At 35.2% G+C, this 18,819-nt stretch overlaps 1 protein-coding gene across 10 annotated transcripts in view; it reads right to left on the reverse strand.

The window, feature by feature from the left end:
* Window positions 1-4,223: 4,223 nt before the first annotated feature.
* Window positions 4,224-18,819, reverse strand: part of RC3H1 (ring finger and CCCH-type domains 1) — a 72,308-nt gene continuing 57,712 nt past the window's right edge. For 2 of the 10 annotated variants that reach the window (XM_070590916.1, XM_070590915.1), the window contains exons 12-20: window positions 17,184-17,554; window positions 16,520-16,687; window positions 12,264-12,416; window positions 9,607-9,820; window positions 9,089-9,179; window positions 8,831-8,963; window positions 6,763-6,906; window positions 5,704-5,819; window positions 4,224-4,702 (exon numbers count right to left, since the gene is read on the reverse strand). In XM_070590916.1, the coding sequence (XP_070447017.1) occupies window positions 4,552-4,702; window positions 5,704-5,819; window positions 6,763-6,906; window positions 8,831-8,963; window positions 9,089-9,179; window positions 9,607-9,820; window positions 12,264-12,416; window positions 16,520-16,687; window positions 17,184-17,554 (1,541 nt within the window). In that variant the 3' untranslated portion in view covers window positions 4,224-4,551. Of the gene's footprint in view, window positions 4,703-5,703; window positions 5,820-6,762; window positions 8,448-8,830; window positions 8,964-9,088; window positions 9,180-9,606; window positions 9,821-12,263; window positions 12,417-16,519; window positions 16,688-17,183; window positions 17,555-18,819 lie in introns of all 10 variants that reach the window. The other 8 variants (XM_070590914.1, XM_070590913.1, XM_070590918.1 and 5 more) reach the window with 6 other exon arrangements.

The raw sequence follows: 18,819 nt of genomic DNA on the forward strand, positions 1-18,819 counted from the left end.
TCACCACAGGTGCTTTCTACAGACAGATTTTATATATGAAACCTTTACTCAATTTTTTTAAATGAGCAAAAAGAAAGTGGAAAAAAGGTGGTAAAACCTCAATCCATCACCATTTCTATGTAATAACAAGTGAATACTCTTTTGTGAAAAAAAACTCTTTTTTCTCTGAATCTAAATATAATCTAATGTGTACTGACTACAGTTAATTATTTCTCACCACGCATGCTCATGAATTCTTTTACCCAGTCCCACAACTCGACCATGGTGATAGCAGATTGTCCTTTAGGCAAAAGTGAAAAAACAAAACCACACAAGATGCTATCGTGACAAGATAATCTCAAAAAAAGGGAGGAGAGACTGTTTACACACAGTTTCGTAGAAGATGACATTCACTGGTTTAGAGAAACTGATGAATTTTCATTACTTTTACATTTTATAAAGCCAGCTAACTTTAACAGTTAACCTTAGATAAATCTACTTACATAGTACAATCAATTAACAAATACTAAAAGGTTTCACAATCAAAATGGCTACTATTTCCCCCCAAACCAAAACAGAGTAAAGCACAAGTCTTTGGCTCTCCTTTAAAGAAAACAGCAGGTTATCATTCTTAACCAGACCTTTGTTTGCCTACCAGTAGGGCAAATACCACATTTGTGCATCACTGAGTAATAACACCATTAGAAAAGGCAACTTCACAGAAGTTATTGGCTAAGCGAATTCATTTGAATGCTCTGTTTTGAGGCAGCAAACTGTCACTGTTGCAGATTGGGGAGGGCAGTGGGTAAGTCAAAGGGAATTTGCAAGATAGAAAAGGGCCAGAAAAAAACCTTTGGGCTCCAACCCTGAAGACCTATGGAAAATCTGATGGAGTTACATATTCAAGGTGGCAAAGGAGAATCATACCAATTTTATGTCTTTTAGGCAAAAGAATAAATACATGGGAAAGACTAGGAGAAGGGAAGGGAAATAAGATGAGAGAAGGGCATCAGCCACATTCATGCTATACCAAATAAATTTTTACACATTCTGAGTAGTTGAATATTTGTAGATGGTATTAAAAATAGTGTTTTATTATTTGAACAATCTACCACAAACCTATGCTATAAATAACTTTTCTTTTGATTAGGAAAGTAAAAAGGAATGGATCTTTAGTCACTTCAGCCCCTGTAAATTACCCAAGACAGGGCAGCTATTGGACTTACCTTGTGACAGTATCTATAAGTAGGGCAAAAGAACTACATGTAAGTCAAGAAATTCAATCAAGATATCTTACTCTCAGTTCTTATCCCCTCTGCCAGAGACTCCGTGAAAAAAGAGTAAGTCAAAGTACTTTTATATTCCTAGTAACAATTAAATCCTGGTTTTGTTATCTAAACAAGAGTGAACACAATGCCTTAACCATCTCAGAATTGTTCATTTTCATCTGAGATGTCGAAGTCTTGCTTCTGAATTCAGTGAAAAGTAAATAAAGTCGTCTTCAGAAGAAATTAATATTTTAATAAGTAGAAAGCATAAAAACTATATTTCCTATCTGACTGGTTTCACCTCTTAAATGTCTCTAAGTTTAAATTTAAAAAGCCAGAAAAGTCAATGCCTTTCACAGACTTTGACAAAAAAGCAGTTAAAAAGTCAAGCAGTTTTGCCCAAATAGGCCATTTATCCTTACAGGTTTATATTACAAAGCATATCACAGAGAAAAGGAAAAGAAAAAAAAATACCCAAACTTTGGCGCTTTTCTTGAATTCCTAAAACTGCTTGTGAGCCCTAGGAAAGCTGTGAGAATTGCCATGAGGTAAGGCAGAATAACCAATTTAAAATAGATAAGCTACAGGCACAGTGGGACAGTATACTATACTTCTGCCTTTCTCCCCAACCAGATTTCCTCCAGAGTGTGAGGTCTTAGAGAGAGAAAGTTAGAATTAAGGCTACAACTTAACAGATTTCCCCCACTCCCAAATGAAAACACCTTAAAAAGTGAAAGAGACTATTCTAAGTCAATTCAAAACAGTAGCTTTTCTAGTTTTCTTCAGAATAGGAATACTGCATAAGTTAATCAAAACGGTGAGAGCAAAAATGAGTGTATTTGAAGAAAATAAGAAGAATAACAGAAGTTGAGTTATTAGGAGTTTCAATAGATATCCAAAATGGAATTTTACTTTTATTCTAAACTTCAACAAAATTAATACCCATAAATTCCCTTTTAGTAGCAGAATCATTTTGAGTTCCAAATTGAACCAAGTGCTTCTAAAATTTAGGAATTATCCAACATGTCCAAAGAAGAAATAAGACCTGCCCAAATCTGCCTACAGAAGGGTGGAGGCCAAAAATGTTGCCTTTTATGGTTATACAGAGAAATGGCAAATCTTGGGACTGTCAGACATACAAAGGTTCCTCTCCTTCTCCCAAAAAACAATAAGCACTTCAAGAGTACATGTAAGAGGGTTTTAAGCAAAAAAAACCAAACAAACAAAAAAGCAAAAAAGCAGTGTATTAAAAAAGGAAAATATGGATATCAACTAAAAAAAAGTCTCACCTTCATTCAGTGCTTCTACCTCCCAATCAGTCATTTTATCGCAACAGCTGCGCTCATGCGAAAAAATCCTTAAAACATACCCAATATATATACAGATATAGCTATGTATATATGTATATATATAATATATATATAAATTTTTATTTAAATAAAAAAGAAAGCTCGAATCCCAAGCCAATATGTGTATATCAAATCCTTGACCAGCCAGGTCTGTAGGGCATAATCAAATTCAATGTGAAATAGTATATAAACACGGTGCCTTGACTGGGCAAATTAAATAATTGCTACTCAAAAGAGTGTTCTGTTTGGACTCTCCTACTGGTAGGCAATGACAGGACTGTATTACCCTCCCCCCCCATTTGTTTCTGTTAACAGTATGATGGACACAGAGCTTAGACTGAGGTTCTTATGACCTCAGCAGGAGTTAAGGGCTAAGACAATAAGAAACAAGAAAAATATAAACTCTTGCTTTTACCCAACCAAAGCAATGCAGTAACTTATTACATAACCAGTGCTTTCTGTTTTAGTAGTATAATCCAGAGAGGGAAATTTTAAAAAATCAGGCAAACAGAGGGATGGGGAGGGTAACTATATCAAATAATTCCCACTAAACATGTTTTATAGGGTCTTAGTTCAGTATAGACACGCGGCATCAGAATATGTGCAGCAGAACTAAACAAGAAAAATTCTTCCGTATTCGACATTTTCATGAAGAATCCTTTTAACATTGTAAAGCCAAATCTATGAAAATTGACTAGGTACTTACTACCTACTTGTGCTAATGATTCTGAACAGCAACAACTGATCAATTTGTAACCTATCCTTAAGATCTAGGCAGTTCGTATTTGCCAGATCTCTTTGAAAGCCAGGGGCTCCAGTATATACAAGGAATTTTATTTTATATTTTTGGGTTTAGGAATTTTATTTTATATTTTTGGGTTTTGAGAGTAAAAACAAAAACATCCATCAAAATAATGTGTCTCTGCTCATTTTAAGTTCAAATCAAGTGTTTCAGTCTTAAAATATGGTTGATGGTCCTAATTTTTGAATATTCTATGATTTCAACAAAAGTTCAACTTGGAAAAAGCACAGCTCCAAATTTCCAACCATGAGCTTAATACAGGTAACACATCAACCATGTATTTTCAGCGCCAATAAATTACAGTTCATTCTTAAAATAGTCTCCATTTGAATCTAATCAAACAATCTAAAACAGTGACTTGGGCTTCTGATTACATTAAGTGAATGAAAAGGATCCATAATATGGAAATGAGGACTTCAAAATAAATTGGTAATTATCTCCCTGAAAAGGTGAAATAAAACAAAAACAAGAGATAAAACTCTGCTGAACAACAAAAAAGTGTTACTGCCATATGAAAAACATACCTACACATGAAGCTAGTCACCCGGAATGGGAAAGAAATTATGGCTTCTAAATAACATCTCTCAGAAAAGTTGGTTTGCTGCACATTTTCTAATAACTAGTCTATTACTGTCTCTTTGTTTCTCAAGCACCACAGAATTTTCAGAAAGTGCTTTTTGTCTATTTTAACTTATGGGGTCATGAGAGTTGGAAAGGATTGGGGGTAAGGAATTATACACTGGGTATGTAATAATACCAAAATACAAGAAAAACCTACTTCATTAAGATCATACAATTAATCAAACAGAGTATATATATAATATCTTCTTTTTTTTTAAAGCCCTGGATCCAAGGCGTCCAAAGTTATTAAAATAAAGTTCATTCACAGAACAAAAACAAATTTAATCTGAATTGCTTGCAGATACTGCTAATTTTCTTTTTCTTTTTCTTTTTTTTAAATTAAAAAATGCATTAATGTGAACTATGTGCAGGGTTTGTTTTTAGTAGTGGTGTTTGTGCACATTGCCTCCGGTGCTCTTCCTGGATTTCTCTGACCACTCTCAGAGAAAAAGTTTAGAAGTCATCTGTTCTCCTCCCACTATGCCCCACAAACTGATTAGGAGCAGAAGATAAAAGCAGGACTCCTCATATTTCAGGGAGCAGAACTGGGTGTAACCCCTGATCTCTGGGAGCCCTCGCTGTCCCCTCCTCCCTCAGGGTCCTCTGATAGGTTCAGAGAGCTGGTCTTGTTTGATAGGAGGCTGATATTGTCTTGTGTCAACGCTGATCCATTCGGTACATCACTGTCAACATAAAAAAAAGAAGAGTTGAAATTTTAAAAAAAAGGAGAGAGATAAAAATGATTATTTAGTAGAATAAAATTAGCAAGCCCTTTCTTTTAGCAGTATGGAAAAACATATGAATGGCTTTTAAACTTTAACTTATAGCTCTATATCCATGCTTTAGTACAGGGGCTGGCAAACTAAAGCTAGCCCAGTGCCTATTTTCGTAAATAAAGTTTTACTGGAACACAGCCTGTCCATCTGTTTATGTACCATGTATGGCTGCTCTCACACTACAATGGCAGAATTGAGAGTTTCAACAGAGGCTGTTAAGACCCATAATTTTAAATATTTACTATCTGGCCTTTAACAAAAAGTGTCGATCCTTGCCTTAGCAGGTTTACTAGTACAAAAAAATTATTTTGAATCCAGGTAAATGCATGGATTTAAAGAGCCAAAACCTAAGCTTGAGAGTAAGAGGGCATTAGAAATTGTTGTTATATATCATTAGGAGGGCAATTTAGGACTATGCATCAAAAGCCTCAAAATACCCTAATGAAGTAATTAAAGATGCACAAAGAGTTAACGACAATACTGTTTACTGCAGGGTTGTTTATGACAGCTGATATGTGTCCTTCCACGCCTGTAGAAGAAAACTGCATGATATGGACAGACCAAATTAAAAACTGGGGGATGCCGGCGTGGGTAGAAAGAGGCTAAATGCCTACACATTTTAAAAAACACAGGATGGGTATACATCAAAATGTTAACACGGGTTTTAAACAAATTAAAAAACAAGGGGAAGGAAACAAAATCAGAAAATTTCACTTGTTAGGTATTGACAGATAATTCAACCTTGGATCTGTTCTAAAACAAGTTTTATAACTCCTATATTTATGCAAAAATATTCTTTTCCTAATGTATACAGAAGAATGATATTTTAAAAAATAAAAATCATATTTATGAAGGTACTTCTGTCATGACTGGATGATATAAAACTATGAAAATGTTCCTTTCTTTACCTGAATGTCAATGTAAGGTCCTCAGCTGGAACCTTATTTTGTGGTTCCGGTTGTCCATTTTCTGCTTGCTTACTTGTATTCAATTTGCTTTTCATGTCCAGAGAACACTGGTTCTCCTTTGAAAGAGAACAAAATAAATTCAAATCTTCTGTTTAATGGTGCCAACGGAAGAGAGACCAAATACAGATAACACAAACTGATGACCCAGAAATCATATTTAGTTTTGTGAAATAATCAGAGACACAGGCAGACTAAAAGAGAAACATACACAAAAACAGAAGAGAGTACAAGCCACTTGCTCACTATCCAAGCTGGACAACGAGGGGGAGAATGCCTCGAGTTTATATGAAAAAATTCCACAGAAAAACTGATGACTTAGAAAAAGCAAGTCAAAAGGTAATAAATATCTGTAATATATCTATTTAAAGCAGAAAAACTAAGTTCCTCATTTATTTGCTTAGAAAGAATGTAAAAACTATGCACAAAAAAGTCAATTACCATGCAACCTGGGGGGAGCGGTTCAATCCCCTAAGACTCAAAATTTACTGAAATGAATGTTTATGCACTATAAAGCAAGCCCTAAGCACATCTGCGGATACAATTCCACAGGAAGGAATGTGTAGATTACATCTCACTCATAACAAAAAAGAAGACATCAATAACTTAACGGCTATGAAAACTAGAATGCTATTTGGTAATAATACATCTTTCGTATGACATGATGGTATTGTAAAATCATAAACACCATCCCCTCTGCTTCCCTAATGAGTATGTTTAACAAATATTTAATAATTTTCAATTAACTACCTTGTTTTCCCTAAAATTTTTTCATAACGCAGAATCCTAAGACAAAGAACACACTTAAACCAAAAGGGAATGAGGAGAGGAATGATAAAATAGAGAGGCAGCCCATCTTCATGAGACTGACTCTAAGTATTAATCACCCAGTGGAACGCCTGGGGGTAATGATTTGATAGCTCTAGATGATTTTAGAACTCTAGAGCCATGAGTTCTAGGACATTTCCTTTCACATTCCCTCTTTTCCCACCATAAACTCACCATACTCAGTTCCCGGGTTCTCTTCCCGATTTCCCTTTCCACCTGGTGCAGTTCCAAGCTCAACTGCTCACTTGAGATCATTCCAGGCCATTTTGGAGGTGGTGGTGGGGGCTGTGATTGGCCTGCCAGGGTGTTCGCCTCCCTCTGCAACACCAGCCTGTTACTAACAGCCTAGTGCATAAAGCCAAGCACACACACAACTCAACACACATCACACCATGTAGAGAATGACCAGGCCGATTCCAGACTACAGCCTTCAGCAGCTTATCACTCAGGCAGTTGCCATAAAAATGATGCAACTATAAGACACTGTCTCTTTCTTTGAATACTATTTGAATAAAAAAAGAAAAAAACAGGGGTTTTAAACTTAGTGAATAGCAATTTAATCTTATGTATAAGTTGCTCTTTTAATTTTCTTACTTGAAAGAGGTCAACTATAAATGTGCGTCTCTCCTCTTTTTTATTGAATTTTCTCTGAAGTAAATTCTGTGATTTATTTCAATGAAACCTCAGTAATGGCAACGACATTTATTTAACCCTAGTGAATTCAGCAAGTGGCAAGCCTCTAAATGATGCTGATATTCTTTTGGGACAGAAAATGGGTCTAGAAATATCAACTAAGACAAAAAGCCATGAATCAGCTGTTTAAGGAATCATGCTATATGGAGTTAAAGGTCTGAATCTTTAAAAAGCTAATGAATTAAAGACGGACATAATTAAACCTAGCATTCTTTTTCTTACAATAGGAATCAGCAAGAAGTTTTGGACCAACATAAATAAAGGGCAAAAGGAGATATGAGTTATTATATAGGTTTTATTATGAGTTATTATATAGGTTTTTAAAAATTCTAAACCTTACTGCTTACATAAGAGCACAAACCAGACATGTGTTCCAAAAAACAATCACCTACTGTCTTCCTAGTAAGAAAGTCTAAGACAGAATTAGTTAGAAATTTATTTCCACGGTGATGCCTTACTTATATTAAAGATCTTGGTAGAATGATAAAGACTGTTATAATAGTATCTTTTTCTCCAGAATGGAGCAATGTATTTATCATTGGAATGTCTTTAGTTTTCTATATTCAAAGAATATGTTCCCACGTAAAGGATAATAGTATAAACAAAACCTAGTCTTCCTGGGGTGGCACTTAAAAGAGATTTTAAATTCTTTGTTTTCTGATATTTTGTTTCCCTTAAATGTCAGGCAGCAGAGTGGAAAGAACACTGAATTTGGAGTATGAAGACTTGGGTTCATGTTTCAACCTCTGTTTTCTTCAACCAAAAAAGGGGGAAAATACTACCTGCCTAACCCACCTGTCAGGGACGTTTTAAGGGTCAAATAAGATATGTGACAGCAATTTAAATTTAAAGAACCATATTAATGAAAGGTGCTATTATTACACATAGGCTGTTTTTTTAAGCCAAAAGTCTAAGTTTCTACTTTTTAAAGATTTACAGAGGCTAGCCTGGTGGCACAGTGGTTAAGTTCACATGTTCCACTTCCATGGACTGGGGTTCACCAGTTTGGATCCTGGGCATGGACCTACACACTGCTGGTCAAACCACGCTGTGGCAGCCGTCCTATATATAAAGTAGAGGAAGATGGGCATAGATGTTAGCTCCGGGCCAGTCTTCCTCAGCAAAGAGGAGGGCTGGTGGCAGATGTTAGCTCAGGGCTAATCTTCCTCAAAAAAAAAAAAAAAAAGATTTATAAATAAATGCTAAGGATTAAAGGAAATAAGAAAAATTAAAAACAAATCATAAGCTAAAAGAATTTGTTGATAAAAACTGTATACCTTAAACTTAAATGTGTCATGAGGGAATATAAGCTCCTGTTGGGAAATTTCAGATAACCTGTTTTCTATTCTCAGGTAATAGAAATCCTAAGTTTCCTAGTGTCCCAGAGTTGAACTCTAAGTCCTTAAATTTTCTGAAGAATGAATATGTGTACTAACTCTTAAGAAAGACCATTAGATTTTGTGTTCATAGTACCTCAAAGTTTCTCCTTTTAGAATCTCTGAGAACGCCTCAAAAATTGGAATGAAAAAAAAAATCTACAGGTTGGTACCTCTAGTCCACGTAGCTGGGTCTGTTGGCTAATTTGTTGGTTTAGCTGCTGCAATTCTAGCCGAAGTTGCTCCCTCTCAGCAGATGGAAGGGGTTTTCCATGACTGGCCACTTCCGAGATGGATACTCTCTCCCTTTGGTGGGAAACAAAGTATGGAACAAACTTTAAATTTTATTTTCTAAAAATATTATTGACCAGAAAAACAGGAAAAGTTGATTAATTTTAAAGGTTTGTAAAAGTAAAAACAATGGCTCCTACCTTTCACTGAAGTGTCCCTGAGAAGGTATGTTTTGATGAGGTGAATATGGAGAACCTCCCCAGCCACCATGGGTTCCATATGGACTATAATCTGGAAGAGAATAATTTACTGTAGTATGATGTGCTTCTTGTTTTAAGGTAGCCATATCTAAAAGACACAGGCATACTGTGTATATGCCTATCTGCAAAGATGTCTACCAAACGGTAATAGGGTATTGATGTTCATTTTTTCACCACTAAAACGACAGTCTTTGTCATTTTTCGTTTGAATCGTTCTTTAAAAATGAGAATGTATTATTTAAATAAAAGCAATGAAGCTATTAAAAAAAACAGGCAATCTTCACATACACACATTTTAGTCTGTACCCCTAGAATTCCCAGAGATAAGTGCATGGAACAGTTTGAAGATTACTGCTTTGGAAGACTGTGGAAAGCACGGATAGTAAATGTGGAATAGAGGTGGTGCTGGACATCATGAATGCGAACCCTCTAGATCGGCTTACTTCAGAGATTCTTACCTGAAATGTTAATAGGTTTTGTGGGAGCTCCCTGAGGTGCCATAGCCTGCATTGGACCAGCACCCTGATATATTGTTTTGGAAGTTCGAGAAATGGCACCAAACCGAGATACTGTTGGTCGATCTCCAAATGGGATGAGGTCATCATCACTGGTTTCTGCTGTTCTTCTCTGGAGATCTAATCGCTGGTCTCTCACTCCTTTACTCTCCACGTTCTGATAAAAAGTAAAATGAGAAATCCACCCCACGCTTAGATCTCTAACATAATTTCTTCTAGCTCTGTAATAAGGTTAAAAAAGCGTGCAATGTTCTCACTGGTAAGACTAAAACTTAATAAAACTTACGACAACTTTGGTTGTCATTATAAAACACTTTTTAAAACTTTGACCACTCCCCCACAATAAGAAATATACTTTACATCATGATCCAGTACATATACACATTCAAATATAAAATTTCATAACACATCTTTACCCTTACTATATGTAATGTACTCTAGTATTTATATTGTTATTACAATTCATTTCTTTAAATAAAGGTTCGTCATGACCCACTCAACTAATTTCAAAACTCAACAGTTAGAAAAACAATGTTTAAAAATATAAGTGTCACCACAGGTTTTTCAAAGGGCTTCCAGTCAGAAAGAAATAAGTACCGAGAAAAATGGAAATGGAAATCTAATCGCTGGACCCTTGCTACTCAAAGTAGTCCAGGGACCAGCAGCGGCAGCAGCATCTGGGAATTCATTAGAGATGTAGAATCTTAGGTCCCATCCTAGTCTTACTGAAACAGAACCTGCATTTTAACAGACCCCTAGGCAATTTATATGCACATTAATATTTGAGAAACACTGGGCTAGACTTCTTATACCTGTATGGGAGATTTTCAATTACACCTAGTATATAATTAGGTTAGGTTAGCAGACACTTTTATCCGTTACTGATTTAAGGAAATGAGTTTTATTTTGCTAATATTTATGTTACTTTAATATAATAACCCTTTGTGAAAGCCAGGTACAAAGCAAGGGCTCCTCTCTATCTCCAACTCCTCATCTCATTCCTGTTCTTAGAAGGCTGTTTCCTATGGCCTAACAACGTTTCCCTAATCCCACCACAGAAAAACAAAAGGTTCGGGGCTGGCCCCAAGGTTGAGTGGTTAAGTTCACACGCTCTGCTTCGGTGGCCCAGGGTTTCGCCAGTTCGGATCCTGGGCGTGGACATGGCACCGCTCGTCAGGCCATGCTGAGGTGGTATCCCACATGCCACAACTGGAAGGACCCACAATTAAAAATATACAACTATGTACCAGGGGGCTTTGGGGAGAAAAAGGAACAAAAATTAAAAAAAAAAAAAAAGAAAAACAAAAGCTTCATTTTCGCTTTTTCCTCCTCTATATCCTTTTCTTCCTCTTTTTTTTGGGCTGGCATTTAATGGTATTTATGCTACAGATAATATTTTACTCATTTATAGTGGTATTAGCATCCAACTATTCCTTTTCTAATACCAAGAATTGGTCTTCTCTTAACCACGTGGACAAGTATTTGTCTATGAAAACCTATATAATAACTTAGGGAACCTTGTTAGAGTTAATAAGGACAAATGGTTTGAGAATAACAGTCAAGGCATATCCTTCAACCCAGCTATTACTTTCTAAGCACGAGTTTCATGCATGTACACAAGGAGAGAAACACTAGATTGTTCACTGTAGCACTGTACATAATAGCAAAACATTAAAAATAGCCTAAATGTCCATCACTAGGAAAATGAATAATAATTTACATATATTTTTGTTATATGACATCAGCTATCACAAAATAGTATCTGATGAAAACAGTTAAAATGAATGAAATTATGGGTATAAATTTGGATACATCTCAAAAACAACGCTGAATGAAAATGTAAATTCAAGTATATAATATATACAAGGTCTATAAACATGCAAAACAAAATTGTTTAGGAATAGTATAAAATTATCCATGAAATTATGATAAACTCTCCATTCAAGATAGAGGTTACCTCCAGGGAAGGAGGGAGGGAGAAAAATGAGATTAGGGAGGTATATTTAGGAAGATTTAACTACTTCTATAAAGTTTTATTTCTTTAAAAAATAAAAAAGCAATAAAGATAAAATAGTGAGATATTTTAAGTTTGGGTATTAGATATACCAGTGTTACATTATTTTTTGTTAAAAAACAAAACAGTGTAAGCTTAATAAGCTTTAGTACACCACAGCTAACTTGAAGCTAAGTAGCTGCAATTCTGACTCAAATACTACTACTGTTCACTAGATTCAACTTTGTTGTTTAAACCTCAAGAGCTGTAAAAGAGTTATAACTTATTTGGACAAGCAATCTAAGATTTTGATTAATTATGCAAAATAATTTAATTTTGGTTCTAAACAGCTGTTGGGTTAATTGCTGGCTACAAAGAAATATAATAAATACTCATCTTCGTCTAGATAAGTATTAAAAGATTTTTACTTATACCTGAAAGAAACAAACAAAAAACCATACTGTTTAAATATAATTCAATCACACAGTATAGAATATGGCCTGAAATCTTAAGCAAAGGTCAATTATTTGTGTCTACACTATAATGGGGGATAATTTATTTGGCTTATCTTGATCTGTATTAATTATGGCTTAGTTATTACACATACCATCATTTCCACACTCCCTGCTGCCACAACATCTTTGGGTTTTGCATCTTTGGTTCCAATGTAGGAGCCGATGGTGTCACATGACCAGGGAGAGTACTGGCTATAATCATTTCCTTTGTATTTCCCAGCTACCTTCAAGTCTTCCTCCAAAAACTACACATGAGGGGAGAAAAAAAGAAACAAAATAGGAAATGGGTCTAAGAATAGCAACATAGAGAAAGCAAGAATTTCTTAGAACGTTATGCTGAAGCAACACAGTGATGGTTATTTGATTTGTGTCCCAATATGAGATTTTTGTAGACTGAAAAATCTGTAATGTGAAGAATGATGTTTAGCCTTTACACTTTGTTAGCGGAGGGTCAAAAAGAAGTATCTCAATGTCTTTCAAGGAATTAAGCTAGGATTTTTGAGGAGGTTTGCTCATCCTCTTTTTCAACAGATGAAATCAACACTTAAACAAATAAGTACCAGGCCCTAGTTTTACTAGACTCTCCTCAATGTTTCTTTCAATAACATTCCAAATAAACAAGAACATTAAAAACTATTTACAACGTAATTTAAAATGTTCTATATAGTGCATGATGATGCAATAACTTTTTTACTGAAAACTCTTTAACAGCAATAATTCATATCTTGAATATATTCTGGTCCTTAGGCTGAGTCAATGAAGTGAAAAGGATAAGATGCCTAATTTTATTTTCTCAGGATGAGTTCTGAAATTAGGTAATAAGAGAATAGCTATTCTAGGTCTAAGGTACTTTTACTAAAATCGCAGCATTCACATTTGTGTGATATTTTACAGTTTTCAAAGTACTTTTATATACACCATCTTATATGTTCCTCATGTCCATGAGACACACTGGTGATCTGACCAAAGCTATACCAGTATAGGGCAGTGCTGGAACTAGAACTTTAATTCTGCTTTCGCTTTACCACAGATACATACACTGATGATACCCTAGGGGCAACTGGTACATTTAAGTGGCTCTGTGCCTCCCCCTATACTAAGAAAAATCTTGTCCTTTCTGAATCATCATTATTGGTCTTCTGCACTGACAGAGGGTCTGCTATTCACAAATACTCATTTTCAACTATAACTCCTGTTTTTATTGTTTGTAACCTCTTTCTTTTTCTGTCCTACCTCTATTTAAAAAATTCCATCTTCTATTTCTCCTCCACTCACAAACTTCATGTAGAACAGCTAGCTTCTTAAAGACATGACCTACTAACAAGAGTATGTCTTCCAACTATAATGTATTATGCAGCTGTTAAAAGAACGAGATAAATTTATACACTGACATAGGAAGACATCCAGAACAATTCGTTACAGTGAAGAAAAATAAAAAGAACGCAAAAGACACAAACAAAATCTCAAGATATACTACTAAATGATCCCATTAAAAAACAATAATGATATGCTAGTTCATGCCAGAAAAGTTGAAATACATATACAAAGGCGAAACATATAATAAACTGAGAGTGATATAGAAAATAGGGTTTTGAGAACTTTCTATGTTATGTATTTTTATAATGCATAAATTCAGTACAACTATAGTAGGTTGCTTATAGTCAGAACTGATGTTTAAATATATAGCTTTGTATGTCAGTAACTAAAATAATCCTAGATAAAGTTCCTTAACAGCCAGGCATTATTATAATATTTATTTGAAGTAAAAGAATAAAAAATACAAACAGTTGTTATTTACTGAACGCCCGCTATGTGCCAGATGCCTTATGCCTTATTTAGTCTTCACCACACCTCTATGCGGTAGGCTTTATTGCACCCGCTTTACAAATGGGGAAGCCTGAGCCTCAGGGTTCAGGGAGGCTAAGCAACTTACAAAAGATCGCAGACTAAGCGACACAGCTGAACCTCAAAGATAAATAAATGCGATTCCAAAACTAGCTCACTTTTCACAGTGTCATATTACTTTCCATATTTAAAAAACCAGTATGGCATAATAAGATTCTAGGGTGTCTCTACTATATAGTTTTTGAAACAACTATCATGTAATGTCATACTTTACAAGTAAAATCACAATAGAAGATGTTACAACTTTACTTATTAACCCACATGAACTGTGGAAAATTCATCCAAAGTGTTTAGATATGAAAGCTAGTAGATCACTTTCATGCACTCAAAAGACTACTGTTTATTATATGCTATGCGATGCACTTAAGTTTTCAATTTTCATTGCTTATTATTCATAATTTGTCAGATAGCAATGTTGCTTAGAATCAAAATTCTACATGTAAAGGATGTAAGACATTTTCCTTACACAGCATTAATTGCAACCCTGCGGAGAATCTATTTGACTTTTTAAAAAAACATATATGCATGTTCTAAGCTGAGGCAGTACATACAATCAGTAAATCAAAATAAATAAATAAATAAGATTAACAAAGCAAAAAGCTGGCTTTTTAAAAGACGAAAGTGATAAATCCCTAGCAAGACTGACCAAGAAAAAATTATTACCAATATCAGAAGGGGAAAAATGAACACCACTATAGAACCTGTAGACATTAAAAAGTAAGACAACATTCATTCAAGATAACTATCAGCACTGTCTTGTAGAAATACAAGGAAGATGAGCCCCCAAATTATGATTTATTGCTCTGCATTACATTAACCAGTTTATTCTAGCAACTTTCAGTGTTCTTTTTTTCTGTCTTTCACTACCTATATTAACCTGTCCTATTCTTTGATCAATTTTAGCATCCTGCTGTTTTTCTCATTCTTCAGTTAAATAAATCTTTGACGTTTTACTTATAAAAACAGTCTAAAACTAAGAACAGAAGGGAATTTCATTAATCTGATAAAGATTATCTACAAAAACCCCTACAGCAAACATTGTAATGGTGAATTGTTAAAAGCTCCATTCGCTCAAAGACTGGAAATAAGTCAAGAATACCTGCTATCATCCCTTTTCTTCAACAGTGTACTGGAGGATCTAGCCAGCACAACAAAGTAAAAAAAGAAGAGATATAAGGATGAAAAGAAGACAGTAAAATGGTCATTATTCATAGAGGACATGACTGTATGCATAGAAAATCCAAAAGAATCCACTAACAAATACTAGAATTAATAAGGAAATTTAGTAAGGCTGCTGAATATAAGGAACAATACACAAAAATCTACTTAATTTCTCTATAACAAAGAGAAAATGAAATTTCAGAAAGGGTTCCATTTATAATAGCTCCAAAAAACATCAGTTATCTAGGAATAAGTTTAATGAAAGATATGCAAGACACTGAAAACTATATGATATATGACACTGAGAGAAATTAAAGAAGATCCAAGTAAGTGGAACATACACCATGTTCTTGAAGACTCAATATTGGAAAGACGTCACTTCTCCCCAAATGGATCTAAAACAACACTGTCCAGTGGAAATATAATGAGACCCACATATGTAATTTAAAAATTTCTAGTAGCCACATCAAAAAATAAAAACAGGTGAAATTAATTTTAATAATACATTTTATTTAATTTAATACATCCAAAGTATTATCATTTTAACATGTAATTAATAGAAATATATTAATAAAATATTTTACTTCTTTAGGGGTACTAAATCTTCAGATCCAGTGTATGTTTTATGTTTATAGCACATCCGCACTCAGATTAGTCACATTTTAAGCACTCATTAACCACATGTGGCTAGTAGTTACCATACTGGACAGTGCAAATCCAGAGATTCAATGTAATCCTAATAAAAACTGCAGCAGATACTTTCATGGACATCAACATGCAGATGCTAAAATGCATTTGGAAATTCCAAGAATCAAGAAGAGCAAACGTAATCCTACAGAAGACCAAACTAGGAAACATACATCACCACATATTAAAATGTACTATAAAACTACACTAAAACAATATGGTGTTGGTGCCAGAATAGAAAAATACATCAATGAAACAAGATAGAAGAATAGAGTCCAGAAAGATATACAGTTACTTGACTATGACAAAGGTGACCTGATTATGATAAAGATGACTACAGGGCACTGGGGAAATGATGGTCTTTTCATTAAATGATGCTGGATCAATGAGGTATCTTTTGGGGGAAAAAATGGATCCTGACTCCTAACACACTACATACAAAAATAAATTCTGAATGGTTCATAAACCTTTTAGAAGAAAACACAGGAAAATATCTTCATAACCTTGGGAATAGGCAAAGATTACTTAAACGGGACACAACAAACCACCAACAAAGGAAAAATTTATAAAATGAGATTAAAAATGATGTGCTTACTTCCTCTTGGTGGAAGGTAGGAGGCAATGTTGGTGAAGGTGCAAAAGGAGGTGGAGAGATAACCTTCCTTTCCTCTAGCTGGGCCATTATCTCCTTTCGTCTTCGATGTAGCTCATCTAGACTAGGATGGGGCTGGGGAGGAGGAGGGAGCCGGCTGCAAGGAGGTTCCTGAAAAGGCAAAGATTAGTAAAAGTTGAAAAAGAACTCGAGAACACATTAATTCATTTAGCACACATTTCAAGTAAGAAGCAGCTTTTACATTCATCTTAACACATGGAAATACCAAGACTTAATAAAACAAAGCAAAAGAAAATCCCAAAACCCTCTCAGGATTTCCCGAAGAGCTAAATTTAAGTTTCTTTTTCTTAGCCAGAGATCATAACTTCCAAATAGATCTAGAAATGTTAATAAAATCATCTAAAGTTCAGAAACTAAGGAGGGTTAGTGGGTTTGGGGTAGGAATTTTTTTTCCCTTTAACAGTTTAACAAAAAAAAAGTAATAACCGATCCAAATTATGAAAAGATTCAAAAAACAGGGGAGAAGCATTCTTATAAAAAAGAATTGATCAAAGAGTTATTATCATGGCAAAAAGGTAAAAAAAAAAAATCACAGCAAGCAATAATCAAATTAAATCTATGTAATAAGAAAAAAAAAACAGCATACTCTGATGTACGAAGGTCTGATCTGAGTTGGATGAGGAGCCACTGGATAGTAACCCTCCATCTGTGGGTATCTTTCTCTGGATTCTGGTACATACGATGGTACTGCTGCAGGTGGAATCTCAACAGGTATAGGACTTTCTCGGAAAATCTCTTCTCTTGCATAAGACTGAGCAGAGTATACTCGACGGCCATCATAGTGTGGTGGGTACATAGGAGGGTACTGTTGTGGCTGTGTGCCATATTGAGAATTTACTACACGATCTTGGAGGTAGGGTGAATAATGATCCAAGTAGGGAGGACTAGGTTCAGGAGCAGATGGTGGAGGTCGGACAAAGCGGGACACACACTGCGGGGGTGGAGTATAGTACATACCTGTACAACACAAAAGAGGAACCAAAAGCAATAAACTAACCTATTTTTCTATGTAATACTTTCCCTTTTAAAATAGTTCAAAACTAAAGAATTAACAATCCACTCATTTCTTTAGAAGTTTTCCCCTCTGCTCATGTAGTCAGGTTAGCTTTATGAAAAATAATGAGCAAAAATTATCCTTAAAAGTCATTGAAAAAACTAATCTATTTATAACCTACAATAGTAGACTGGCTCTCTCAATTGTTTGCTCATCTTTCTGGTGTGTGTTAATGCAGTGCAAATACTGGAAAGCAAAAAACTGCACTTCTCTGAGGCTCAGATTCCACAAATCACTCGTTTGCATGTTTTGAGTGTGAAATTGAATTAACTGGAAAGAGATGTGGCACACAAAAGATCCATTCTGCTGGTGCACACCTAGCAGCTACTTCACAGCTCTAGGAGTTCTGGAGCCCACAGTCGTAGCAAGAGCTTCCCGATCTAGACTGGCCTCAAGTGCCGCGATCCTGGAGGTAGCGGTTGGGCGGATGTCTCCTGTTTCTACTGCGTCTTCACTCTAACAGGTTCTTCCCGCAGCTAGTTCTGGGACTCATTCCTGCCGGCCTGGCTTAAGCCTGCCTTCCCAGCATTTCCACTGATTCTGGAGGCACTTAAACTCCCTGCGTTAAACCTCTTTCTGCTTCATATTGCTAGAATGCCTTCTGCTATCTGCAGCTGAACTCTGACTGATACAGTGCATTAAGGTCACCTCAACAAAAGTCGTCAGGTTTTTCCTGAAACGGATGGTCAAAAGGAAGATATGAATCAACTTTTATATTTTTACATGTATTAATAATGCCATATCAATTTAAAACTATTTTTTTGGAAGTAGAGAAGACATTTCTGATTCAAAATTAAGGCAGCCTTGGGAAAAGGAAATGAACATCTTTAATCTATCCCACGTTAAAAAATAATAGCACTAGACCGTCTCTGACAGAGAGCGCCAACACTTTAGTTTAAAAATCAGTGTACATTTTTTTCATATGAATTCTATCTGTGAAACCTCAGTTGTCATCTCTCCTTCATTCTCCACACCTACTATTATCATTAAAACTGGCTAATTTTTCAAATTTGTCTATTTTCTAAAATCCCTTCTTATTCTTTCTAACCTATACTAATCCAGGCCTCAGCAATCACACTTGCATTAACAATAGTCTCCTTACTCTTCCTTGACTCTAGACTCTCTTTGCAATCCATTTGTAAATTTTCCTTTCTATTTTCTAATACCT

Source organism: Equus przewalskii, chromosome 23 (assembly GCF_037783145.1).
Source record: "Equus przewalskii isolate Varuska chromosome 23, EquPr2, whole genome shotgun sequence".
Taxonomy (NCBI): domain Eukaryota; kingdom Metazoa; phylum Chordata; class Mammalia; order Perissodactyla; family Equidae; genus Equus; species Equus przewalskii.